Source organism: Lepidochelys kempii, chromosome 5 (assembly GCF_965140265.1).
Source record: "Lepidochelys kempii isolate rLepKem1 chromosome 5, rLepKem1.hap2, whole genome shotgun sequence".
In the NCBI taxonomy this organism is placed as follows: domain Eukaryota; kingdom Metazoa; phylum Chordata; order Testudines; family Cheloniidae; genus Lepidochelys; species Lepidochelys kempii.
The window spans coordinates 78,768,414-78,793,503 of record NC_133260.1 but is presented as its reverse complement, the minus strand read 5'-3'; the positions used below and the strand labels follow the sequence as shown (position 1 = coordinate 78,793,503).

The 25,090-nt window shown below is 40.1% G+C and overlaps 1 protein-coding gene across 1 annotated transcript in view; it reads right to left on the bottom strand.

The window, feature by feature from the left end:
- The window catches only part of PRDM6 (PR/SET domain 6), a 93,998-nt gene that overhangs the window by 15,656 nt on the left and 53,252 nt on the right, over positions 1-25,090 (bottom strand). Inside the window, exons 4-6 of the mRNA XM_073346225.1 lie at positions 15,344-15,471; positions 4,718-4,842; positions 1,374-1,716 (exon numbers count right to left, since the gene is read on the bottom strand). Of these exons, the coding sequence (XP_073202326.1) occupies positions 1,374-1,716; positions 4,718-4,842; positions 15,344-15,471 (596 nt within the window). The remainder of the gene's footprint in view (positions 1-1,373; positions 1,717-4,717; positions 4,843-15,343; positions 15,472-25,090) is intronic.

Sequence of the window (25,090 nt, the reverse complement as noted above, 5' to 3'; positions counted from 1 at the left end):
AAAATCCCAAACAATGTTTTAGAGAACTATGGGAAAATATTTTTCTCTGGCAGTTTTGGTTGTGTTACATATTGTGGGAACTCAGGAGGCAGTTGAAAGTTGGCTGCTATCAGAAAATTACATAATTTATAGTATGAAAAAAGCAATAAAAGCTATTTTTCTATACAAATATATATTTTTAACATGACAATGCTTTGTTTCTGCTGGAGCCAGCGTGCACTTTAGAAATAGCTAAAGGGCACTGAAACTTGAAAAGGTTTTGCTGCATCCAAAATTTTAACAACTCTCAAAATTCTAGTAGGGATTAAGTTCTGGACCCTAGTTCTACCACACACACTTTAAACTTCATCTATTTTTATCCAGCAGCATAGGATATATGCTTATTACACAAACACACACATTATATACTGCTATTGCATTTTTGTCAAATGTAACTTGCATTCGAGTGCTGCATTTAGAATGATTTTCCAGGAGATTCAGCTGTTTTACTCAAGCCTTCTTCACAGCTGAAGGAGAGACAAAACGTGGGCAGTCTTTTTTGTTGAAGTAATTTGATTTTTGTCTATTGTGCTGCCAGCGATCAAGATTGTCAAATAAACCAGCTTTGATTCATAAATAATAGTTCCATTATATCTACTCTGCCACTTGTCAGAGTACCTGAAATTTTAATTCACTTGTTCAGCTAAATTTCATCCTCAGTTCATGGCCATAAAATTCTCTATTGACAAACTTTCAAACCAACTTTGACTCTGAGGTATCTAGTCAACATTTTTCTTCTGTGTGGATATTAGTTTATTGAATAAGTGGCATCTGTTTTCCTCCACATCACTAGTGGAGTAGGTATTTCCTTTTGACAGCTTTCCACGATTTATGGGTTTGCATGCTCTGAAGAAAAATAGTACTAAGCAAAAAATTCCAATTCATTACCTCTTAGTACTTAATTAAGTTCATACACATTGCACACTATAGGTGAACCCTGAAATGATTATGACAGCCACTGAACAGCAAGTTATATTATCTTTGGAAGACAAAGAGACTTTTCATTATCTTGACCTCATTTTTTCATCCATAATATTAATAAAATTTCCTTCTGTTTTGTTCCCTCTAACAGATGTACCAAACCATTCTGAAAACAAGATTATATTCTTGGCTATTACCTCTTGTCTGTACATTTAGCTACCAAATGTTTTTACAAAATGTGAAGTCAAGCAATGGCCATTATCAGCTCACTTCACACAGCCACAGATGTATTATGTTGTACAGGCTCCTCCTAATAATGGTTTCGTTTTGGAAATGATAACGGTCTGATAAAAGTAAAAAGCAGAGGGTCTGGCTACCCATCCATACAGAAATAAAGAAAGCCTGTGTTTTACCTGTCAGGGTTCTGTGTACACACATGCATCTGTAAGAGGATCCGCTGGGTGAAAGTCTTAAAGCATTGCCCACATTTCCAAAGGTGCCAGTCACTGAACTCAGAATTTAGTTGGCTCGTTGACGTTGGGCTTGCAAGAACTCGTTGGTTTTTGACACTGATCTGGTTAAATCCTGACTCGATGGGCCCAGACTTATCCAGAAGAGAAAAATTTCTGCTACACGGAGTCTGTGGAAATACTATGGATCGCTGTGGAGTGGCAGGGGGCAGTTTGCTACTTTTGTTAAATGGCTGTAGAGTGTCTGGTCTGGACATGGCCTCCATTACAGTTGAAGGGACATTCACTGGGAGAAAACAAAAAAGTAAATAAGATCTGCTTTACTATTTCTTAAAACTAACACAATTTGGGGAGAAAATCAAAAATATTCAAAGTCTATTTTCAACTGACTAGATTCAAACAATTTAATGTTATTATAACACATAGACAAAGGGCTGGAATGAGAATGTGATCCGACTGGAGAAACTGGTTCTGACATGTAGGAAGTCATCTGAAGAGAGGTTTGAGAGTTTGTAAAGGTCCAGAGAAGATTGACAAGAATGGTTAGAAGTATGATAGGATTCACTTCGGAGAGAAAATTCTGCTGGGCTTACACTGTATCAAATCTCTGTGTTGCAGAAAACAGACACAGCAGTAGTTCCCTTATCCTATCAATGGGCAGTCACTAAAGGGTAATATTACACCCTCATTCATACACACAAAGCCTGTACAATACAAATCCAGTGTCTTCAATGTAATTGCTTGCATGATTAAGGCTAGTAGGATTTAGTTCATCATGAGACCTTGCAAAATATATGCCTAAATATCTTTGTACCTCAGTTCCCCACCAATATAATGGGATTACTAATACTTCCCTACCTCACAGAGGTGTTGAAAAGATAGATTAATTAAGGTTTGTGAGGCACTCTCATATTTTGACGATGAGCACAATGCAACACATGAGAAAATAAAATTTTGCATTTAGTGCAGCATTTGGATGTTGTGCAGTAAATGAATCATGGGGAGTCACATATAAAAGAAATATTTGAGATCTGCCTCATTCCTTGAGCACTGTCCATCTTGTGCATTGAATGAGGCAGGGATTCTGTGGAAAAAATGGTATGTGATCATGTACTTAAAGACTGTACCATAACGCACAATGTCACATGGATGTCTTAAATTCTGGTGTTTCATAACTTTGGAGTGCTTGAATTTGCAACCATAACATTCTTTTAATATAGCATTTGGGGATTTCTTTCTTTCTCTCTCTCTCTCTCTTTCACACACACACACACACACACACACACACACACACACACACACACACAGATTTACCTTCTGAATACAAGTATGTCTAGTTGAGATACAGTAGCAGTTTCAAATGATCTGTTCAATGAATGATTGTGATTAATGTCTGAATAGTTACTGAAATTAAAAATACTGAAATAAAAAAATGCAGTACAAACCTATTTTGATATAGTACTGTAAATAATACAAAGTTCCTTTACAAAATTATTTTTTAAATGTTTCCTCAACCAAAACAAACATGGTAATCCATGTTATTTAATTTAGCTATGTCTAGTCCTTTCTATGGTGCTTTTCACTGTACAATCTGAGACCCTATTTTATGAGTAGCGTTACCTCCAGTAGGATGTGCACTGCAGTACAGTTTTTAAAACACATCCAAACATCTTAGGTGTATGGAACAACATGTGCAGTAGAGTCTGTTATATGTAAACTTTTCTTTTCATAACTCTGTTTTACGTTTCTGTGTCACACAAGGGACATTTAATTTTTAAAAAATTGTAAGCATAAAATCTCATCAAGAGACTCAAATAATGAGGTTTCAGAGCTAAGTAATATTTCACAGTTCATTGTGGGTAAAATTCACCCTTGTGCAGAGGACCAGCACAAGGGCTATTTTGAGGGTTTAAGTGGCACTTAGGTTATGCATAAGCCTGGTGCTGGCCCTCTGCCCAGAGATGAATTTTTCTCTTTCTGTCAGTCTCCCTAGCTTGTGGATGAAACTCCTTGGTTTCCCTTGTAGCGAAGCAGTAAGTGACAATATTTAAAGATTTAACTGTGATGGGATTTTGTTCACTGTATCATTTAAAAAAATGATTTTGTAAAGTACAACTCACAGAAATGCAAATAATATTTCTGAATTACCAACTGGAGCAGATGATTTTTTTAGTGCTAAACATTATGGCCAGTAACTTAATGTCTTTAAAATTCCTCTCAAGTATAACAGATTTGAAAACTCCAGATGAAAAAGGATGTTTATTTTTGACAGTTTAATCCCTAGTATCTTGCTGTTTTATTGCTGCCTGGTTCAGTATTTAAGTTGCTAAGAGACCCAAGTTCATCTCAGTATAGCTGTTTAAGTATCCAAGTATTTGACTGAAAAAATATAATATATAGTTGATTATGCGCTTGCAGCCACAGGGTCATTTTTGGCCAAAGTCATTCAAGCATTTATTATTTGCTTCTTCCACCACATAGAACACATGGCTGTCACAATGGAAAAGAGTTCTCTGATGCAAGCTGAAAGAAGGTAGTCCTACACACACACACCTACCCAAACAGACCAATCCTATGAGGTGCTGAGCACTCTTAATTCCCATTGAAGAAAAGTACACACAGCACCTTGCATGACTGGGTCTGTGATATAAATTATATGCTTTTTTAAAATTTGCAGTAAAATAAAATGGCAGGGGAGAGGAATGAATGGAATTGGGGATAATTGTGATAGGATGGGGGCTCCATCATCATATCAGGGTATTTGTAATTAGCCTTTATTTAAAGGAACTATCATTTTCTCTAACCACAAGGACCCCATCTTTATGGACAGCCAGCCTAGGCCTCCATCAACACATCCCACAGTAATACAATGAAGCAGCATTGACAGTGGCTGGAAAGATCACATTATGTTATCTTTTTGGCAAGAGAGTAAATCCTATGACAGAACTGGCAACTAGCAAGAGGGTTGGGGAAGTAAACAGAGAATAAACTGATAATAAATCCCTAGTAAGGAGGGATTTCATATGTTGCTATGCCATAGGGGGAACCTGCACTTTAGATCTGAGTCCTGCCCACCTGTAGGTATGTGCGTTTTACTCATACTTCATGTTCCACTGAAGTCATATATCTTAAGGATTTCCAGAATCAGAGCCTTACTTTGTAATCGTCTAGCTTACCTTAAATAAATATCCACGGTTTACTTCATACTTCTTAAGAAATACAAGGCACAAAACAGATTAATTGTGAAATATGCACTGTGGACATATAGTTAAAAATAAAATACTTACAATTTTCATCCTGTGCAATACACTGTAAAGGGATTCCAAAGAAAGATGTGTAGCTGTCATTGTACCACACCAGCAGTTCAGTGCCTCTGGGGATATCTATACAGGCCCTGTAGAATATATTTGACCTAGTCATAACAAACAGAAAAATAGCCCAGTTTAGGAACAGGTAGTGCTCCTTTTACCATACGCACTATTATGATGGAATTCCACTGTTTTGGAAGAATTTCTGCAAGTTATCCTGAAAGAATAGCTCATTGATTATAGTAAACCTGAATCCATCTCATCAATGTGGGACTCCAATTAGTGCTTGTAACACAGGATAACAAACAGCTTAAAGCTGCTACTTTGTAAGTATGTCGACACTACAAAATTAGGTCGATATTATAGAAATCGATTTTATACAGTCGATTGCATATGTCCACACTAAGCGCATTAGGTTGGCAGAGTGCGTCCTCACTACCATGGCTAGCATCAACTTACGGAGCAGTGCACTGTGGGTAGCTATCCCACAGTTCCCACAGTTTCCGCCACCCATTGGGATTCTCGGTTAAGCTCCCAATGCCTGATGGGGCAGAAGCACTGTTGTGGGTAGTTTTGGGTACATGTCAGTCACCCCTCCCTCTGTGAAAGCAACAGCAGACAATCGTTTCACGCCTTTTTTCCATGCGGACACCATACTGCTTTCAGCAGCCAGTGCAGTAGGACTGCTAACTGTCGTCATCCACCGCTTCCACTGAAACTCTACTCTGCTGCTATTGTCTCAATTGTGAATTTCTCCATGTTGTCTGTCATGGGCTCCCGGGTACATGTTTTCTTCCTCGAGAAATGTGCGCTGTGCAAACCGTCGTCAGCCACCGCTTCCACTGCAACTCTGCTCTCCTGCAGAGGCCATACCACAGCAAGCATGGAGCCCGCTCAGATCACCACAGCAGTTATGAGCATTGTAAACACCTCGGGCATTATCCTTCAGTATGTGCAGAACCAGAACCTGCAAAAGCAGGCGAGGAGGCGACGGCAGCGCGGTGATGAGAGTGATGAGGACATGGACACAGACTTCTCTCAAAGTACGGGCCCTGGCAATTTGGCCATCCTGGTGGCAATGGGGCAGGCTCATGCTTTGGAATGCTGATTCTGGGCCTGGGAAACAAGCACAGACTGGTGGGACCACATAGTGTTGCAGGTCTGGGATGATTCCCAGTGGCTGCAAAACTTTCGCATGCATAAGGGCACCTTCATGGAACTTTGTGACTTGCTTTCCCCTGCCCTGAAGCACAAGAATACCAAGATGAGAGCATCACCTCACAGTTCACAAGCAAGTGGTGATAGCTTGCAACGCCAACTACCAGTCAGTCGGGAATCAACGCAATCTCTGAGCTGCTGCTATCAAGGGTAGTGACTCTGGGAAATGTACAGGTTATAGTGGATGGCTTTGCTGCAATGGGATTCCCTAACTGTGGTGGGAATAGATGGAACGCAATATCCCTATCATGGGACTGGACCACCTTGGCAGCCAGTACATAAATCGTAAGGGGTACTTTTCAATGGTGCTGCAAGCACTGGTGGATCACAAGGGACATTTCACCAACATCAACATGGGATGGCCGGGAAAGGTACATGACACTCACATCTTCAGGAACTCTGGTCTGTTTGAACAGCTGTGGGAAGGGACTTACTTCCCAGACCAGAAAATAACTGTTGGGGATGTTGAAATGCCTATAGTTATCCTTGGGGACCCAACCTACCCCTTAAAACCATGGCTGATGAAGCCATACAGAGGCACCCAGGACAGTAGTAATCTTAGCCCAGCAGAAGAATCTGTCCTATCTCGGGACCTCTCCTTCTGCCCCTCCACCCCCATGAACATGATACAGTTCTATGGTGACCTAGAATCCTATTTTCGACGTCTCTGACTCAAGGAATATTTCCAACACACCTCTGAACAACATACTAATCCACAGAGACCTTCCTACCAACACTACAAAAAGAAGGATTCTGGGTGAACTCCTCCTGAAGGTCGAAACAACAGACTGGACTTCTACATAGAATGCTTCCGCCGATGTGCACAGGCTGAAATTGTGGAAAAGTAGCATCACTTGCTCCATAACCTCAGCCGTGCAGAACACAATGCCATCCACAGCCTCAGAAACAACTCTGACATCATAATCAATAAGGCTGACAAAGGAGGTGCTGTCGTCATCATGATTAGGTCGGAATATGAACAAGAGGCTGCTAGGCAGCTCTCCAACACCACTTTCTACAAGCCATTACCCTCTGATCCCACTGAGGGTTACCAAAAGAAACTACACCATTTGCTCAAGAAACTCCCTGAAAAAGCACAAGAACAAATCCGCACAGACACACCTCTGGAACCCCGACCTGAAGGTATTCTATCTGCTACCCAAGATCCATAAACCTGGAAATCCTGGACGCCCCATCATCTCAGGCATTGGCACCCTGACAGCAGGATTGTCTGGCTATGTAGACTCCCTCCTCAGGCCCTACGCTACCAGCACTCCCAGCTATCTTCAAGACACCACTGACTTCCTGAGGAAACTACAATCCATCGGTGATCTTCCTGAGAACACCATCCTGGCCACTATGGATGTAGAAGCCCTCTACACCAACATTCCACACAAAGATGGACTACAAGCCATCAGGAACAGTATCCCTGATAATGTCACGGCAAACCTGGTGACTGAACTTTGTGACTTTGTCCTCACCCATAACTGTTTCACATTTGGGGACAATGTATACCTTCAGATCAGCGGAACTCCTATGGGTACCCGCACGGCCCCACAGTATGCCAACATTTTTATGGCTGACTTAGAACAACGCTTCCTCAGCTCTCATCCCCTAATCCCCCTACTCTACTAGCGCTGTATTGATGACATCTTCATCATCTGGACCCATGGAAAAGAAGCCCTTGAGGAATTCCACCATGATTTCAACAATTTCCATCCCACCGTCAACCTCAGCCTGGACCAGTCCACACAAGAGATCCACTTCCTGGACACTACGGTGCTAATAAGCGATGGTCACATAAACACCACCCTATACCGGAAACCTACTGACCGCTATTCCTACCTACATGCCTCCAGCTTTCACCCAGATCATACCACACGATCCATTGTCTACAGCCAAGCTCTACGATACAACCGCATTTGCTCCAACCCCTCAGACAGAGACAAACATCTACAAGATCTCTATCAAGTGTTCTTACAACTACAATACCCACTTGCTGAAGTGAAGAAACAGATTGACAGAGCCAGAAGGGTGCCCAGAAGTCACCTACTACAGGACAAGCCCAACAAAGAAAATAACAGAATGCCACTAGTCATCACCTTCAGCCCCCAACTAAAACCGCTCCAACGCATCATCAAGGATCTACAACCTATCCTGAAGGACGACCCATCACTCTCACAGATCTTGGGAGACAGGCCAGTCCTTGCTTACAGACAGCCCCCCAACCTGAAGCAAATACTCATCAGCAACCACATACCATACAACAGAACCACTAACCCAGGAACCTATCCTTGCAACAAAGCCCGTTGCCAACTGTGCCCACATATCTATTCAGGGGACACCATCACAGGGCCTAATAACATCAGCCACACTATCAGAGGCTCGTTCACCTGCACATCCACCAATGTGATATATGCCATCATGCGCCAGCAATGCCCCTCTGCCATGTACATTGGTCAAACTGGACAGTCTCTACGTAAAAGAATAAATAGACACAAATCAGATGTCAAGAATTATTCATAAACCAGTCGGAGAACACTTCAATCTCTCTGGTCACTTGATTACAGACCTAAAATTCACAATATTACAACAAAAAGACTTCAAAAACAGACTCCAATGAGAGACTGCTGAATTGGAATTAATTTGCAAACTGGATACAATTAACTTAGGCTTGAATAGAGACTGGGAGTGGATGGGTCATTACACAAAGTAAAACTATTTCCCCATGTTTATTTCCCCCCCCCCCCCACTGTTCCTCAGACGTTCTTGTCAACTGCTGGAAATGACCCACCTTGATTATCAGTACAAAAGGTTTTCTCTCTCCCCCCCGCCCCCCGGCTCTCCTGCTGGTATTAGCTCATCTTAAGTGATCACTTTCCTTACAGTGTGTATGATAACACCCATTGTTTCATGTTCTCTGTGTATATAAATCTCCCCACTGTATTTTCCACTGAATGCATCCGATGAAGTGAGCTGTAGCTCACGAAAGCTTATGCTCAAATAAATTGGTTAGTCTCTAAGGTGCCACAAGTACTCCTTTTCTTTTTAGTAAGGAGCTGTTCAACTATAGGCTGAGCAAGTGCAGAATGGTGGTAGAATGTGCATTTGGACGTTTAAAAGCGCACTGGTGCAGTTTACTGACTCGGTTAGACCTCAGCGAAACCAGTATTCCCATTGTTATTGCTTCTTGCTGTGTGCTCCACAATATTTGTGAGAGTAAGGGGGAGACGTTTATGGTGGGGTGGGAGGTTGAGGCAAATTGCCTGGCCGCTGATTACGCACAGCCAGACACCAGGGCGATTAGAAGAGCACAGCAGGGCACGCTGCGCATCAGAGAAGCTTTGAAAACCAGTTTCATGATTGGCCAGGCTACGGTATAACAGTTCGGTTTGTTTCTCCTTGATGAAAACCCGCCCGCTTGGTTCACTCTACTTCCCTGTAAGCCAACCGCCCTCCCCCCTTCAATCACCGCTTGCAGAGGCAATAAAGTCATTGTTGTTTCAAAATCATGCATTCTTTATTAATTCATCACACCAATAGGGGGATAACTGCCAAGGGAGCCCGGGAGAGGTGGAGGAGGGAAGCACTGGGTCGGGTGAGGGAGGAGGGACAGACGAGGCCACACTGCACTTCAAAATTTATTGAATGTCAGCCTTCTGTTGCTTGGACAGTCCTTCTGTTGCTTGGGGTGAAGTGGTTGGGTGCCCAGAGGGCCCCGTCTCCCTGCATCCTTGGGCATCTGGGTGAGTAGGCTATGGAACCTGGGGAGGTGGGCAGGTGGCTACAGTGGCGGGCTGTGCTCCTGATGCCTTTCCTGCAGCTCCACCAGACGCCAGAGCATATCAGTTTGATCCCCCAGTAGCCTCAGCATTGCATCCTCCTCTCATCATGCTGCCGCCACCTCTCCTCTTGCTCCCACAACCTCTCATCTTGCTCGTCCCTCCTGGCCTTGTGTTCATTTTCTGCTTTCCTGGACTCTGCCACTGTTTGCCTCCACGCATTCTGCTGAGGTCTTTCAGTGAGGGAGGACTGCATGAGCTCAGAGAACATTTCATCGTGAGTGCGTTTTTTTCACTTTCTTATCTACGCTAGCCTCTGGGACGGAGATGATAGGGGGAGCGTTGAAACATCTGCAGCTGCAGGAGGAAAAAAAGGGAGAGTAGTATTTAAAAAGACACATTTTAGAGAACAATGGGTAGACTCTTTCAGGGTGAACGAAGCTGTTAACATTACACAGCACATGTGCTTTCGGTACAAGGTGACATTTTGCCTTTTATATTGAGGGCCTGCTGGTTTGGTGAGAGAGATCACACACACAGGGCCGGGCAACAGAATTCGGCTTGCAGGCAGCCATGGTAAGCCACAGTCTTTCAGCTTCTTCAACCTTCATAACATGTTGTAATGGTTTCAGACAGCATCACCCTCCTTTCCCATACCAAGCACCCGTTGCATTGGCCATTTAAAAGGAGGGGCTGTGGTTTTCGGGTTAACATGCAGCAGAAACCCAACTAACCCCCCCCACACACCCAATTCTCTGGGATGATCACTTCACCCCTCCTCCCACCACGTGACTAGTATCAGGGAAGATCCCTGCCAGGCAAATGCAAACAGCTCAGCGTGAACGGCCCCCCTCCCACCACGTGGCTAAAAGTGGGGATGATTTCTTTTCAATGGCCACCTCTGATTGTTCCCTTAATAATGTCCCTGGAGGATTTCCGCTCCATCCCCAGACATGTTAACAGACTTTTCAAGTAGCTGTACTGGCCGCAAATGCATCCCAAGTCTTCAGGGCAAATTAATCATTAAACACGCTTGCTTTTAAACCATGTATTATATTTACAAAGGTACACTCACCAGAGGTGCCGTCTCTGGCTTCATGGTCCAGGAGCCCACCTTGGGAGGGTTCAGAGGGTATTGGCTCCAGGGTGAGAAACAGTTCCTGGCTGTCTGGGAGAATGGTTTCTCCACTTGCCTGTTGTGCGCTATCCTCCTCCTCCTCCTCGTCCCCCAAATCCTCATCCCTGTTGCGTGAGACTCCATGGACGGGGTGAGGTAGTGGTAGGGGCACCCCCTAGAACTGCAAGCAGCTCATCATAAAAGCGGCATGTCGGGGGCTCTGACCCAGAGCGGCCATTTGCCTCTTCAGTTTTTTGCTAGGCTTGCCTGAGCTCCTTAATTTTCACATGGCTCTGCTGCAGGTCCCTGTTATAGTCTCTGTCCATCATACCCTTGGAGATTTTTTCAAATATTTTGGCATTTCATCTTTTGGAACGGAGTTCCGATAGCATGAATTCGTCTCCCCATACAGCGATCAGATCCAGTACCTCCCGTTCGGTCCATGCTGGAGCTCTTTTGCAATTCTGGGACTGCATAGTCACCTGTGCTAATGAGCTCTGCGTGGTCACCTCTGCTGATGAGCTCGCCACACTGGCCAAACAGGAAATGAAATACAAAAATTCCTGGTGCTTTTCCTGTCTACCTGGCTAGAGCATCTGAGTTGAATGTGCTGTCCAGAGCGGTCACAATGGAGCACTCTGGGATAGCTCCCAGAGGCCAAAACCATCGAATTGCGTCCACACTACCCAAAATTCGACCCGGCGATGTCAATTTCCGTGCTAATCCCCTCGTCGGGGAGGAGTACAGAAATCGATTTTAAGAGCCCTTTAAGTTGACAAAAATAGCTTAGTCATGTGGATGGGTGCAGGGTTAAATCGATCTAACGCTGCTAAATTCGACCTAAACTCATAGTGTAGACCAGGGCTAAGGTAGTGTAAGCTCTAAGAAAATGTTTTACAAAACATAATAATCTATTGTTGTTGCAGTATCCTTTTTGAAAGAAATTTTAAGGGAGACAGATTTTTTTTGTTTCAAAAACATTCCAGTGCAGAATTTGGAATGCAAATTGCACCAGTGCACAAGATCTAGGAAGTGGGACCGACTCAAAACAGATGAGTTTATTTTCACTATCCAAACTGAGGGAAACTTCAAACACACAGTTTAGAAGGTAAAAAGTAAATAGATAATAATTCTTTTAGATTTAGTAAGTGCTGTTAGTAACAGAAGTGAAGAATTTTTTTAAATACAGAAGATGATTTTAAACATGTGTCCTCTTATATTTCCTTCAGTCTCACAACAGAAATATATCTCCCAAAAGAGAGAGAACTAAGGTTGAATAATATGGACTTCTGGCCCAGAAGAGTCCAGAAAACAGGGCTTGTAATGAAAAAGAGTTACTGAGGAAATCTTTCTCAATATGAAACATGGGAACAAGGTTGATGGCCCCTCGGGTAAGTATGATCTAGTATTCACCATAACTGAGAATCCTTCTGTAAGTTCTATCCTCTGGGAAAACACTGGGACATTCATAAGCCATGGATCTGAGAGTTCTCAAATTTAGGGAAAAAACCCTAGAGTTTTGCAATCAAAAGACTAGAAGGCCTGATCCTGATCTCTCTTTGAGTGAAAGGACTTGAGTAATTCCAATGAAGTTAGAGGTAGGTGCAAAATCAGTGTGAGATCAGAATCGAGCATCTAGAAGAGGAACTGAAAATCTTATTGGTTTGTAGTAGCTTTTCGCTTAAGCCTGGTACAGTACAGTAAAACACCCTTATATGAGATGGATAGAAATTCAATACATACAAGAAGAGCATTCCACTCTTCCTGAACGATTACACACCAAAATGATACAGTCAAGGTACCAAGAAATGACCATTTTTTAAAACAGCCTGCGTAAGGCAGAAAAATATCTATAGACTTTTAAAAAAATGTTCGACCTCAACTGGTTTTCTCAGTGAAGAATTGCTACAAATATTAGCCTGAAGTTCAAGATAAAAGAGTTTAGAGTTGGTAGGCCTTAAATTTAGCCTTTCTGTAAAGAATTTGCCATAGCAGTGCAATTTGTTCCTTGTATAACACTGCAGACATAAGGAGAATCCTTCACCACATTTTTCATGGCAGTGAGATATGCACTTGTCAACATATTTTGTCACCGCAAAGTGGCTCTTGGCAACAGGATCATAAAGATCAATAAAAAAGTGCAGATTCTCAATATTTTACTAGCAGCTGCAAAAATTTCATTTATCTTGTTATTTTCCTCGCTTACTGCCACCCTGTCTCAGGAGGGCACTGCTAGCTAAGCAGAATGTTTTTCCCAACATTCTATGAATATCTGACAAAAACTCTTGCCTTCGTGTGTCTCTCTCTCTCACTCTCTTTCTCTGCTTCTCTCTCTCCCAAAGCTGTACATGTTATTAATTCTTTCCACCGTTACATAAAAATCAAAATTGGAGCCATGCTATAAATCACCAGCATCTCCTAACTTGAGAAAAATCGAGTCTACTTTGTACTTCACCCTTGTAACATTTCATCTCTCAGTTTGGCTTCCCTTAACATAAACACAGCAGTCCAGCAAATGAATGTGCTAAAACCAAATGACACACTTTGCTGCTGAAAGAGCAGAACTGTTTTTGAGCAATGGGTGGTCTGTGAAGCTTGGAGTAGGCCGAAAAAAAATGTGTAAGTGTACACCGTTCCTTACAAGCGTACAGAGCTTCCAAAACTTGCAGAAATCTCTGCGTGCTGAAGTACATCAAAGGGATTTTTCCCTTTTCGGATAATATTTCCTTTGCTGACATGTATTTAGTATTGTGGTTGGATGACTCATAAAGATAGCTTCATGGCGTCCCAACGCAGTTGAAGCAGAACACATGCCAACAAACATTATTGTCAGCCTCAAAATAAAAACAAAACGTTCAGCTAAGGGTCAATCAATCAAGAGTGCTTTCAAGAAAATTCCATTTAGATATTACAAATCATAACAGAATGAATTTAAACCAGCTGACTTTCTGTGAGGAGGATGTCCATGTACAATAAAAATTAGACCAGTTTTTCAGTGTCCAACTTTTCTATTTTCTTACACTTGGATTCAGTCACTGGTGATGGATGCCAGTTTTTTAAATTGTGTTTTTGTAGTTCATTTTACAAAGATCTGAAGTAATCAAAAACAGATCAACAGAGGGAACTCTAAGTAAAAGTTTCATCATGAAAGCAGAGTTGTAAAATATACTTAATATTGACAGATGTGTAACGACTTTCTCATGCCCATATTTCATTTATGTTTTTCATCTATATGTATGTATACACACACACACACACACTCTACACATACTCAAACATGGTTGTCTCAGTGGTTCATAATATACCTGGACTACCAACTAAAAGTGCTCTTTACAACACAGAGACAACCTTAGTTTAAACAGACAATTTAAAAAATGAACCATCAGAATTATAGCTAAAAATATAAATATTTAAGAGCACAATAAAAGTTTGTAATAATATAATAAAACATTGTCATATATTCTTCTTTGAATTGTTATTTTATTTTGACAAGGGGTCAGAAACAAAGTTTAAAAATGCTATTGGGCCATTTTTATCATTGTTAAACTGGCACCCTAAAAGAAAATAATCAAACTGTGCGTATTTTTCATTTTTGTTCGCATTCACATTTGTTAAAATATTATAAATAAGTTTAAGACTTGCCATTAAAAAAAAACCCCAAAATAAATAGCCAACAGCAGGAGTGCTCAGCTTAGTTTCCAAACATTCTTTGATGTACTTGCTATAACATTTAATACAGCCAAACAGTTGCTTCTGATTCTGAAGGGGAAAGATTTGTTTATGGCTGAGATCATATATTTATGTAACACATTTTTTAGGTTTTTTTCTATTGTTTGTAGGGGGAGAAATGAGAGCCATAATTTCTTTACACATTCTTTTTCACATTCTCATTTTTATTTTGTTATAACCTTCACTAGCTATTGACATCATAGGCATAGGCCATGAGACCATATTGGCTGACAGGTGCATTTAGCAGATGCATATTTGGGTCATAAATGCCCAATGATTCTCCCCAAACTGGCTTCAGTGTTCAAAATTCTGATGTTTTCATTTCAAATGAGGCCTTCTCCTTGTCCTTCTCCCCTAACATAATTATTTATTGTAAGGGATGGAGGACAACTTTTCCAAGTAAACTACTCTTTCCAAAGCAGTCTACTGAGACTACTCAAAGGACATGCAGATTGCTTCGTACAATGTGATCTGCATACATGTTCCTCTTCTAATGTCATAGGGTTTAAATCATCAGGAACATCAGTGAGATCAGAATCAACCCTGCAGTATGTGCTCTCAATGATATTCTCCTTCCCCACCCAGTTTTTGACAACCAAATTTAAGAGCTCTTAAATCCATACTACTGAGATCGTACTGCACAAAATGAAGCCATTCAAGAAAGCCCAACAATTGTTTGTGAACTGGTAATAATTACACTTCGGACTTTTCACTTCAAGGATTTTTTTCTTGCAGCAAATAAACCAAGACATACTTTACCTGTACTGAACTACTGTTAGATTCTGTTCCCCACAGTGCCTTGCACATCGGATATACCTCATCCAACTTGACTTACTGGGTTCCCCGCCATCAATAAAGTGCTGTAGTGTCCCATCTTGGTCATATATCTGGAGAAGAGGTCAGAAGGTCAAGTAGTTAGAACGAATCATCAGCAATCATTTTCACTACTTTGCCAGTGTCTCTGTGTGCCTGTTCCAGAAATTTATTGCCATGAGATTTGTCACTGCTTATTGATGCCCTTAGAAATACAAACAGAATAAAGAGAAATATTTTTGGTGATGCAAGTTTATCATGTTCCTCTTATCAAGCCAATCTTTTTTATATTAAACATATTTGTGGTGTCTCAAAGATGTGACTATGTTTCCCAAAGAATATTTAACCATTTTTGACAGGCCAGCCTTAAATAATGAACTGCCAGATAAACAAGAAAATCTGGATGTAAAGGCTGCATTGAAATGGCTGGAACAGCTGAGCACGGGTTAGTAATCCCTAAACATCTGAAGAAGTGGGTTTTTTACCCACAAAAGCTTATGCCCTAATAAATCTGTTTAGTCTTTAAGGTGCCACCGGACTCCTCGTTGTTTTAATCCCTAAACAAGGATCACTTCTTTCACATTTCAAATACAGCAAAAGCTTGTACTTTAGGACAGGATGGCACAGAGTATAATACAGCAAATACTAAACAACTGGGGAGCCCTAAGATTCATAGTACTAAAATTAATGGAAGTGGAAGGAGAAAGAGTAATTAAAAGCACAATTTCTGAGGTAGCAAATGAGAAACCAGTCTTGAAGGATCTACGTTTTCTTAAATAAGACATCCCTGCTAAGGACAGGAAAACCAGTCTGAGTTTTAAAAAAGAACCCCACTTCCCCCTTCTTACTGTGTCCTTCTAGAACCAAAGACTCAAACCTCTTTGGAGGATCTGAAATATTAGGTTAGCTTTTAGTTCTCCATTATTTTTCATACACGGATGCACTGGAATTTGGATTGGAACCAGAAGACCTAGACTACAGTGAGAGAGCCTGTTCTCACAACCTTTTTAATCAAATTTTGGAAATCATTTGGATAGTTTGGTTAAGTTTCAGATAGGCAGTCTAACAGTTGGGTACTTATCCAAACCAAACCTGATCTCCAAACCTGTTGAGATTGCCCGTTTACTAATTCCTATCCCTTTAAGAGCACTTTCTTTCATGACATGCTTGCAGAAAAACATCTAAGCATATTAAAAATAATCTTCCCTTTTAAAAATTAGTTCAGCTAATACAACAGGGAAAACATACATATATTAAATTGAATTGAAGATTTAAAAAGAAAACATATTATCAATTCCATAAACTCAATTTTATGTTGGCAGAATTGATCCAGAAATTATATTAAATAAATCAGTGTAACTGTGTCTCAATCATCATTTTAAAAAAGCCAACCTGCTTCTAACCATGAGCACATTAAATGCACCAAACAGGGCCAGCCTAGCACAGCGCCCTACCACATGGGAGATATGAGCTCACAATCTGACCTTGTTTCTTTGCTCCTGGTTGAGAAAGGCTGGGATTTCTTTAGAGGCAATGTATTCATCACTGGGAGATGATGAAGGGGAAAGTGAGTCTTCTACAATGACCCATATAGTTATTCATGAGTGGCTATAACAAGCTAAAGATGGAACCATGCCTGATGCTCCTTGACTGGAGGGTCAGCTAATCCAAGAGCTAAGAATTAGGTGAACATAGCAGGGATCCTCAGGGCTTTAAGGGTGTCTTAGAAAAAAAACCTGTCTAAAAAGGACAAATAAATGTTCTTGAAGGTTTTCATTTGTTGTTTTTTCCATGTGTTGTACCTTGTTATTAACTAACAAAAACATGAACTGACATCCTTTTTCATATAAATACATGCTAATTTATTGTACAAATATAGCAAATATGCTACAATGAATAAAACATATGTAATGGAGAGGGAAAAGCTGTACAGGAAATGTGCCCACAAAGAGAGAGAGAAGGAAAAATTAATGACTAACAGTGTTTGGCTGGAACCATCCTGGCAAAATCTGTCTAAACAGTTTTTCACACAATGCTTATTTTGTATTTACTGAAGGCATTTATATGGTGCCTTGCATAGCAACATGGATTGCACTTAGGCAAAAAAAAAATCCCATTCATAGAGCTAATATCCCCCTCTATGCCATGAATTCTAAAAGATGGAGATGAAAAGGATGAGAACAGCAGACCAGGTAAGAGGGAAAATGGACCCAACATTTATAGATAAACATGGACAAACAGAGGCCTTTCCACACTTTCTGAATATGACTAGCTAGTACCAATTCACTTGGTACCAATTCACTCAAGCTTCACTCTTGAGTAGAAATAATCCCCTTTATAAAACACGAATGAACTAAATTATAGCCCTGATCCAAAGTGAACTGGACTTGCATTGACTTCACTCAGCTTTGGATCAGGCCCTGTAACTGTTACCTCATTTTACTGCTGACTTATATACCTATGGTTTAGCTTTCTGTATCTCCAATTGCTCCACAGCCGTAGAAGCAATGTCTATAAAAGCAGACAGGAACTCTAAATTGGGCAAAGTTTCATAATTCTGCTAGCTTTTCTTATGTTTGGGAGACATCACAATTTCTCTGTCATATTTTCTATTGGATTAATGGCAGGGAGAGGAAGGGGAAATTGCTACAAATGTTGTTGATTTGTACAACACGATATCACTACATTTTTTGCACGATATCACTACATTTTTGTCTAACTCAGGCAACAAGTATGAAGGGCGGGGGGAAGCATAAGCAGCTTAAAGTAGAACATTTATACTCTAGCACAAGCTGTGAATGGAGCTACTCTGGCATATTATATACATTTACACATTCCCTCTATATTACACATACACATATACATACTATGCATGTAGCGAAGCTAGCTTTGTAATAAATTGCATTTACTATGCATTTACCTTTGACAGTTTTGTCTGTTCACTTATCCATCCCTTCTGGGATTACGTTTAACAGATTCCAGAAGAAGCTGCCATGCTGAAAATAAGGTATTCTTTCCCCAACTCCGGCTGGAGAACCCACTTGCCTCTCCAGGTCCCACAACCCTCCTCACCCTGTGCCTTTCCCTGACATGACCAAGGGAGTGGAATCCAACCAATTCATTGTCTCCTTTCTCCCCATGTTGTTTCTTTCAATCAGAGCTGGGAGCAGCATCCAACCTGCTTACTGGCTCCCCTTCCCTCTTCTGAGCCAATATAACTGTTAATTCTTTGTTAGTTTTGCTAATAAGTAGTACATTAACATTTCCTATCTTTAGTCCGTTCTAATTTATCTTAAGTAGTACACCAAGCTACTGGTACAGTTCAGATACTGATACAAGGTTACTCTATAAGGGTTATTTATATGGTACGACTTGTTCCTTCTTTATTAATCTCTATGCGATAGGATATTGATGTTTTACAGTTTAAAGAGATTATATACTCAAATTTAAATGCAAAAATGTATGACGATTTTGCAGTTATATCCCTTGGTTTCAGAATATCAGAAGTCCTTGCTTTCTTATCCAGAGCCAGAGCATAGGTCAAAGTGGAAGAGGGCTCTAAATTGACATAAACTATTGAAAGTAATCTCTTTTCCAGTTTTTATTGCCCCTTCTCCAGAATACAGCCTCCCCAACATTTAGGAGCATAGGCACAGTGAGCAGCAGCAGACTATGAGGTATATGAAGGGCAGATGACCAACCTCTTTCCAGGTTGCCATCAACGCTGCTACATAAACTAGATGTGTTCAGAGCAGAGATATAATGGAGACAACAAGTAGGCAATTGGTGCGCTGAGACTGCTGCTTCTTATCCCAAATATAATTGTTTCATCTACCCTGTTTGTTTTTGTCCACTTGTCTTTTGTCATATGCTAAGGTTGTAATCCCTTTCAGGGGCAGGGTTTGTCTTTTAATTACATGTATATACAGCCCTACACAATGGGGTCCTGATCCTTGATTGCAGCCTTTGGGAACAACTGCAATAATATAATAAATAATGATGAAAAGATAATATTAATAATAATAGTCTTTTCAAACCAGATAATATACCATATAAGTGATCCTTGAAAAATCTAGGAAAAACGGTTACTAAGCAAAATAAAAAGCTACTGTAACCAAACAGTTGGGTACTATTTAGAATATGCAAGGGCGTGCGCATGAATTGAAATGTGACCGCTTTTGGAGGGGCACATTAAACACACACATATTACACACATCAAACCATATCAACGCGCACACGTACATCATATGCATAGAAATAAACAGCAGTACACTCACTATTTCAACAAAAATACATGTGCTGTGGAGCCATCTGAATAAATGTATCCACAAGTACTTGGTGCGGTGGAGTCACAGAGCTTCTGCGGCCCTGGCAGGGAGAGAGCCCCTCTCTCTCTTCCTGCTGCAGTCCCAGGGCTGGAGGAGTTCTGTGTCTCTGCTTGCCCCCCCCCCCGTGCATGTCCCTGAGAATATGTCATGTACTAAACTTAAATGAGACCATGCACCTCCCGCTTGGATGAGACTCCCCCCCACCCCGCAAAACAAGCTGATGTCCTAGTCATTGCCACAAAAACAATAATAATTAATAATAAATGAATAACAATATGCCAGACAAGACATGGCAAAAGCATTCAGAAAACTCTGAATCATTTTCACCCAGATGCTGCCATCTAGGCTCTTGATTAACATGCAGGTACGTGGCAAAATACACCTCCAACGCTGTTGGATGTACAAGGTCCTGAAGTGCGCAGTAACTGTAATGGAAGGTTGACATTTTAATGGAGCATTTCTGCACAGAGAGGCAAGCCAGCAGTGAAGTAGTTAAATACAAATTCACAGGAGACACAGTGAGGGAAAAAATGGTTAGTTCAGTCGAGTTCTTTCCTCTCTATCTGTTGCTTAGCTTTGTTCTCTTTCCATGGCTTAATGAAGGATTGTGTCTTTTGAAAGTCTGCCTGCATTTTATTTTTCCACTTAGACCAATAAAAAGTATTAGCGTACAACTTAATTGACCTCGTTTTCCTTGCTTGCAAAAAGAGGAAAGACTGGCCCTCACAGTGGAATTTTTTAAAGAGAAAACGTATATGGTTCTACATTCAGATTCTAAAAGTGACTATTATAATTATACTTTTATTTATGTTGTAAGGCATCAAAGAGATGGCTAAAAATCCCAAACTCTGCAAAATAATTCTTACTGTTGATAGAGGATTTTTTTACTTTTTGCTGTACAGTATTGTCTATATTGATATGACACATATAAAGGTCATGGTAACTATAATTTGCAAGCAGGATGAGATTTTCAAAAGATTTCCCTCAATATTAGATTCAGGAAGCTGCCTGTAGGAGTTTCTTTGTAAGGGGCCCTCCAACTATGGACTCCAATGCCCTTCTGAAGGGGCTAAAATGTCCAGGCCTTCAGGACCCATTGCAATGCCCATATTTTCATTTAGGCTTTTGGAGAAGAGAATTAGGTGTAATAAAGACTGGGCTTTGTGGGTATGCTGTGGTACTCTGACCTGATATCACTGGTTGGTTATTTGTTTTGGAAAAGCTGCTGTTTGTGTCATTGTATTCCCAACATTTTATTTTTTTCTAGAATTTAAAACATTCACTATTTATACAAAAATTAGCATTGATCCTGAACCTAAGCTGTGGTTTGCTTTTTAACCCAAACTCCACCCCCTAGCCTAAATTTAATCAGGAAATTTTGACTTTTGTCTCCCTCTATCTCAATAATATCTTATTCCAAATCTTTCAAGCTTTCCCTACCGTTGGATCTCTTTGACAACTCAAGTATACTCTTTATTTGAAGAAAATAGGTTATAATTAAGCAAAGTAACTAACAATTGTATTGCAGAGAGTTTTGGAGCCCAATATTGATCCTATTGATTTCTAGGGAGTTGACTACTAATGTATTTAAAGTTAAGCACATGCTGAAGTGCTTGGATAGATCAGGACTACAGTGCTTGGCACTTTGAAGGATCAAGCCCTAAGGTTATAAACCTGATCTCTACCATGCAAATGGCTTGAAATCCCTGGATTTATTTAGGCCAAACGTAAAATGGGAATAATAATGATTATTCATTTTTGTTGAGTACTTTGCAATCTATAGATGAAAATGTGCTATGTAAATGTAAAGCATTAGTATTAGTTACACTGGTCAAGTGCGGTAATTAAACACAGCATGGTTCAGTGTCTTGACTGAGAGGGCCTGTGGTGCAGTAGATTAGCTAGGGCTACAGAATAAAATGTCTTGGGTCTGATACTTAATATGTTATTTATTTTTTAGCACTTCTAATCAGCACTCAGAGCAAAAATGAGCTGCACTCTATGTGAATAGCTAACTCAATTGCTTAGTAATATGAGTATTTTGACAGGGACACACTGAATGAGGAAGCCTCACTAAAATAATTATAAATTTAGTCAGTGTTGCTCTTTCCTTTGATTTATTAATCTGGTAACCCACTCATCCTATTTACTGAAGATTTGAAAATCATCTCTTTATTCACCTATGCAAAACAAAACATGAAAAAGACCAAAGCCAAACTCACAAACATGGGAAATTCCCCAAGCACATCATTTACAAAACCCAGCATTTAAAAGAAAGGCAATAATTAGATAAACACATAATAAATTTTACACTAGATATATAATAAACAAACACAAGCACAAAGAAATTCATGTTACATCACAGCACAGTAACCTTAAATTTGATGCAAAATTATTATTACATCAGTAATATCAAAATACAAACAAAAAACTAGTTTGAAAAATAATTTAAAATATCCATGTATAGGTAATTACACTGACACATCCATAAATAATTTTTACCATAAGCTGATAATGTTACATGGCTTTTCTCTTCAGCTATATAGACATTATTTCCAAGAAATGTCAGTTATAAGTGCTTTACTAAACATTCTACTCTTAGTTGATAAACAGATTAACTGATATTTTGCACTTTAAAATATGCCTTAAAAAGACTATCTAGGGACAGATATCAAGATAACAAAATTTTTTTTTAAAACCAAGAACTCCTAAGTTAGTGTTAAAGTGGTTAGGATGCAATAAATTATTCATTCATTAATACTTGATAATAAAAACAAACAATTCTTATTTGGACAGTGTAAGGTACTATAGTAAGTGGACTTTATAGATAGAAAGATACATAGACACTATGTCCTTAGCTATTAATTTACTTACTTTTAAGTGTTTGGATTTTGTAAATGATGTGATAGGTAGCTACCATTGTTGTCACTTAGCAAAGTCAACTATTTTTTTAAAACATTTTTTTTGTTTTGCGAATTTTTATATTACACGCACACACTTTCTGCTTCAGTCAAAGGCTTCCAAACATTTTTAGATGCACTTAAAATGTCTTTAATTACTATTAGCAGAAAAGAATCTGAACTACGTGAGCAGTAAGGAAACATCAGGAGGCCTCTCTGGAAGAAATTTAAAAAGAAACATTCTTGAATGTTTGTTGGAGATCCTCCCCAACAGCCTCTGCACATCTTTAAAAATGTAGAGAAATCAATCTTGATATTCAATGATCTATAACAGCTCAGGCTATCCTAAACACTTCTTTACAGTTAGTCATATCTGGTATGGACTTGCAATATCTTGCAATATCTGCTTAATGTTTCTTCTCTTTAATCTAGCAGCCATCCTCTAGCCATTTTTTAAAAAGAAAATATTTGCCAACTAATTTAAAAGTTACTTGGACTTAATGTATCTCAAAGGATTATAGCATATGAAAATATAAATATTGTTTGGAACTGTCTGTGTTAGGTGAAAGGCTTCATCTCTCATTTAGACCCCAATTCAACAAATGCACACATGTAGTCTCATTGCCCTCAGTGGGACTACTCGTGTAAAGAGAAGCATGTGTGTAAGTGGTTGCGGAACAGAGGTCTAATTCTGGAAAGCTGATGAGTTCATAAAACGGTTGATTTTAAATAAAAGTTTCAATGTTCGATTTTGACACTGAATCCTGGAGGTCCCCTGTTGTAAAGGAGATTTCCACGTAACAATAAGGGCTAGTACTACTCAACAATATGGTCCTACATGGTGACGTTACAGACTTCAAACTAAATTTGTGTGAAATTGGTACCCTATAAACTAGATTTTCTCCAGCACAGAGACAAGGGCATGGAGGCAATGTAACTTTTAGGGCTGTAATAAGCAACATTCACCAGTTTACAAAGGCAAAACTCAGAAAATGTACGCATGCACACACACGCAAATTAAAGCTGATGGAGTTCCCACAAAGCATTTTATGGCCTCCTCTTTTGTATCCTCTTAATGACTTTTGTAATGCTTTTGTCTCCCCTTAATAGCTCCAGTGACACGATAAAGCAAATGCTGGTGTTTAGTGCACCAGTGGTTCCAATTTGGAAGATTTTGCTTGATTTTAGTATTTGAAGATCCATATTGTGCCCCACTGCCCATTCCTATGAACGCAGTCACAATAGCAGCAAGGGCATGTGGAGGCAGCACCAATTCAGCCAGCTGAAGTAGCATCACCACAGACTATGCTGAGGCAGTTTTCCAACTTCTTCTCCACTGTGCATAATAAGCAAATTGGGCTCAGTGCGTAGATATACTACCCTCACAAAAAGCAATGAGCAAAAATGAAAAATGTTCCAAGAAGGGAAAGATAATGAAAAAAAAGAGGGAAACAAATGATCAAAGATGTGATAATCCTGAGAGAAGAACTTGACACCAAGTCCAGCTGGGCACAGCAGAGACTCAAGCAGGTGTGTTCAGGGAGAAGCAGTTCCATATGTGAACTCCTTAATGAAGAAGGCCCATGCACCCAGTCCCAATAAGTGCCTGAAACTGCAAACCATTGCTCATGTGAATAGTCCCACTGAAATTATTGGTACTATTCATATGAGAAGATGTTGCAATTCCTAAAATGGCACCTTGGACCAGAGAACAAGGACAATCAAGCTGACCCTTGTTACCTCATTGCTTATAAGATGTGAGCATTTCTTCTGGTATGTAACAATGGATACCATCATCCACCACCTTTAATATCTATATTAACTTTACCAAACAATCCCAGCATCCTATGTCATTAAAAAGAAGTCAGCTAATTCCTTACCCCCATGTTGTTGCTTCTTTGTTTAACTGAGAAGTTCTTTTCGCTCATATTCATACAGTCAAATCCAACTAGGCAAAAAATTAAAGGGGTAAAGATATTTAAGCACAAATAGCATTTCAGATTTGTGCTTTAAACCACTGTTCCTCGACCTTTTGGATGCCAGGGACTGGCTTGCTGCCTTCTTCAATTGTGTCAGGGAGATCTAAGGGACCACGGACCCGTTGTTGAGTAACACTACTTTAGACCATTGGCAGCTGGTATAAGAACAGGTGTTGGTAGGTTAAATTATTAGGCCTCAAGGGAGGCAGTATTTTCTGGTGATTAAAGCAGGGGAGTGGGAGTCACCACTCCAGAGTTCTTCTCCTGGTTCACTGTGATCTTGGGGAAGTCACCAAGGGCCAAAAGGTGCTCATAAATAAAAGGCTCCAAACACAGCAGAATTGCTTTGGTTCCACTGTGCAAGTGGGGCAGAGGGTTTGGGAAGTCTTTGCAGGAGAGCTCTGTTTCCCTTACATACCTCAGAGTTCAGCTCTGCCTGTCTCCATGGCAGCTGGGGCTTGGTGACATGGTGAGAGAGCTGCTCAA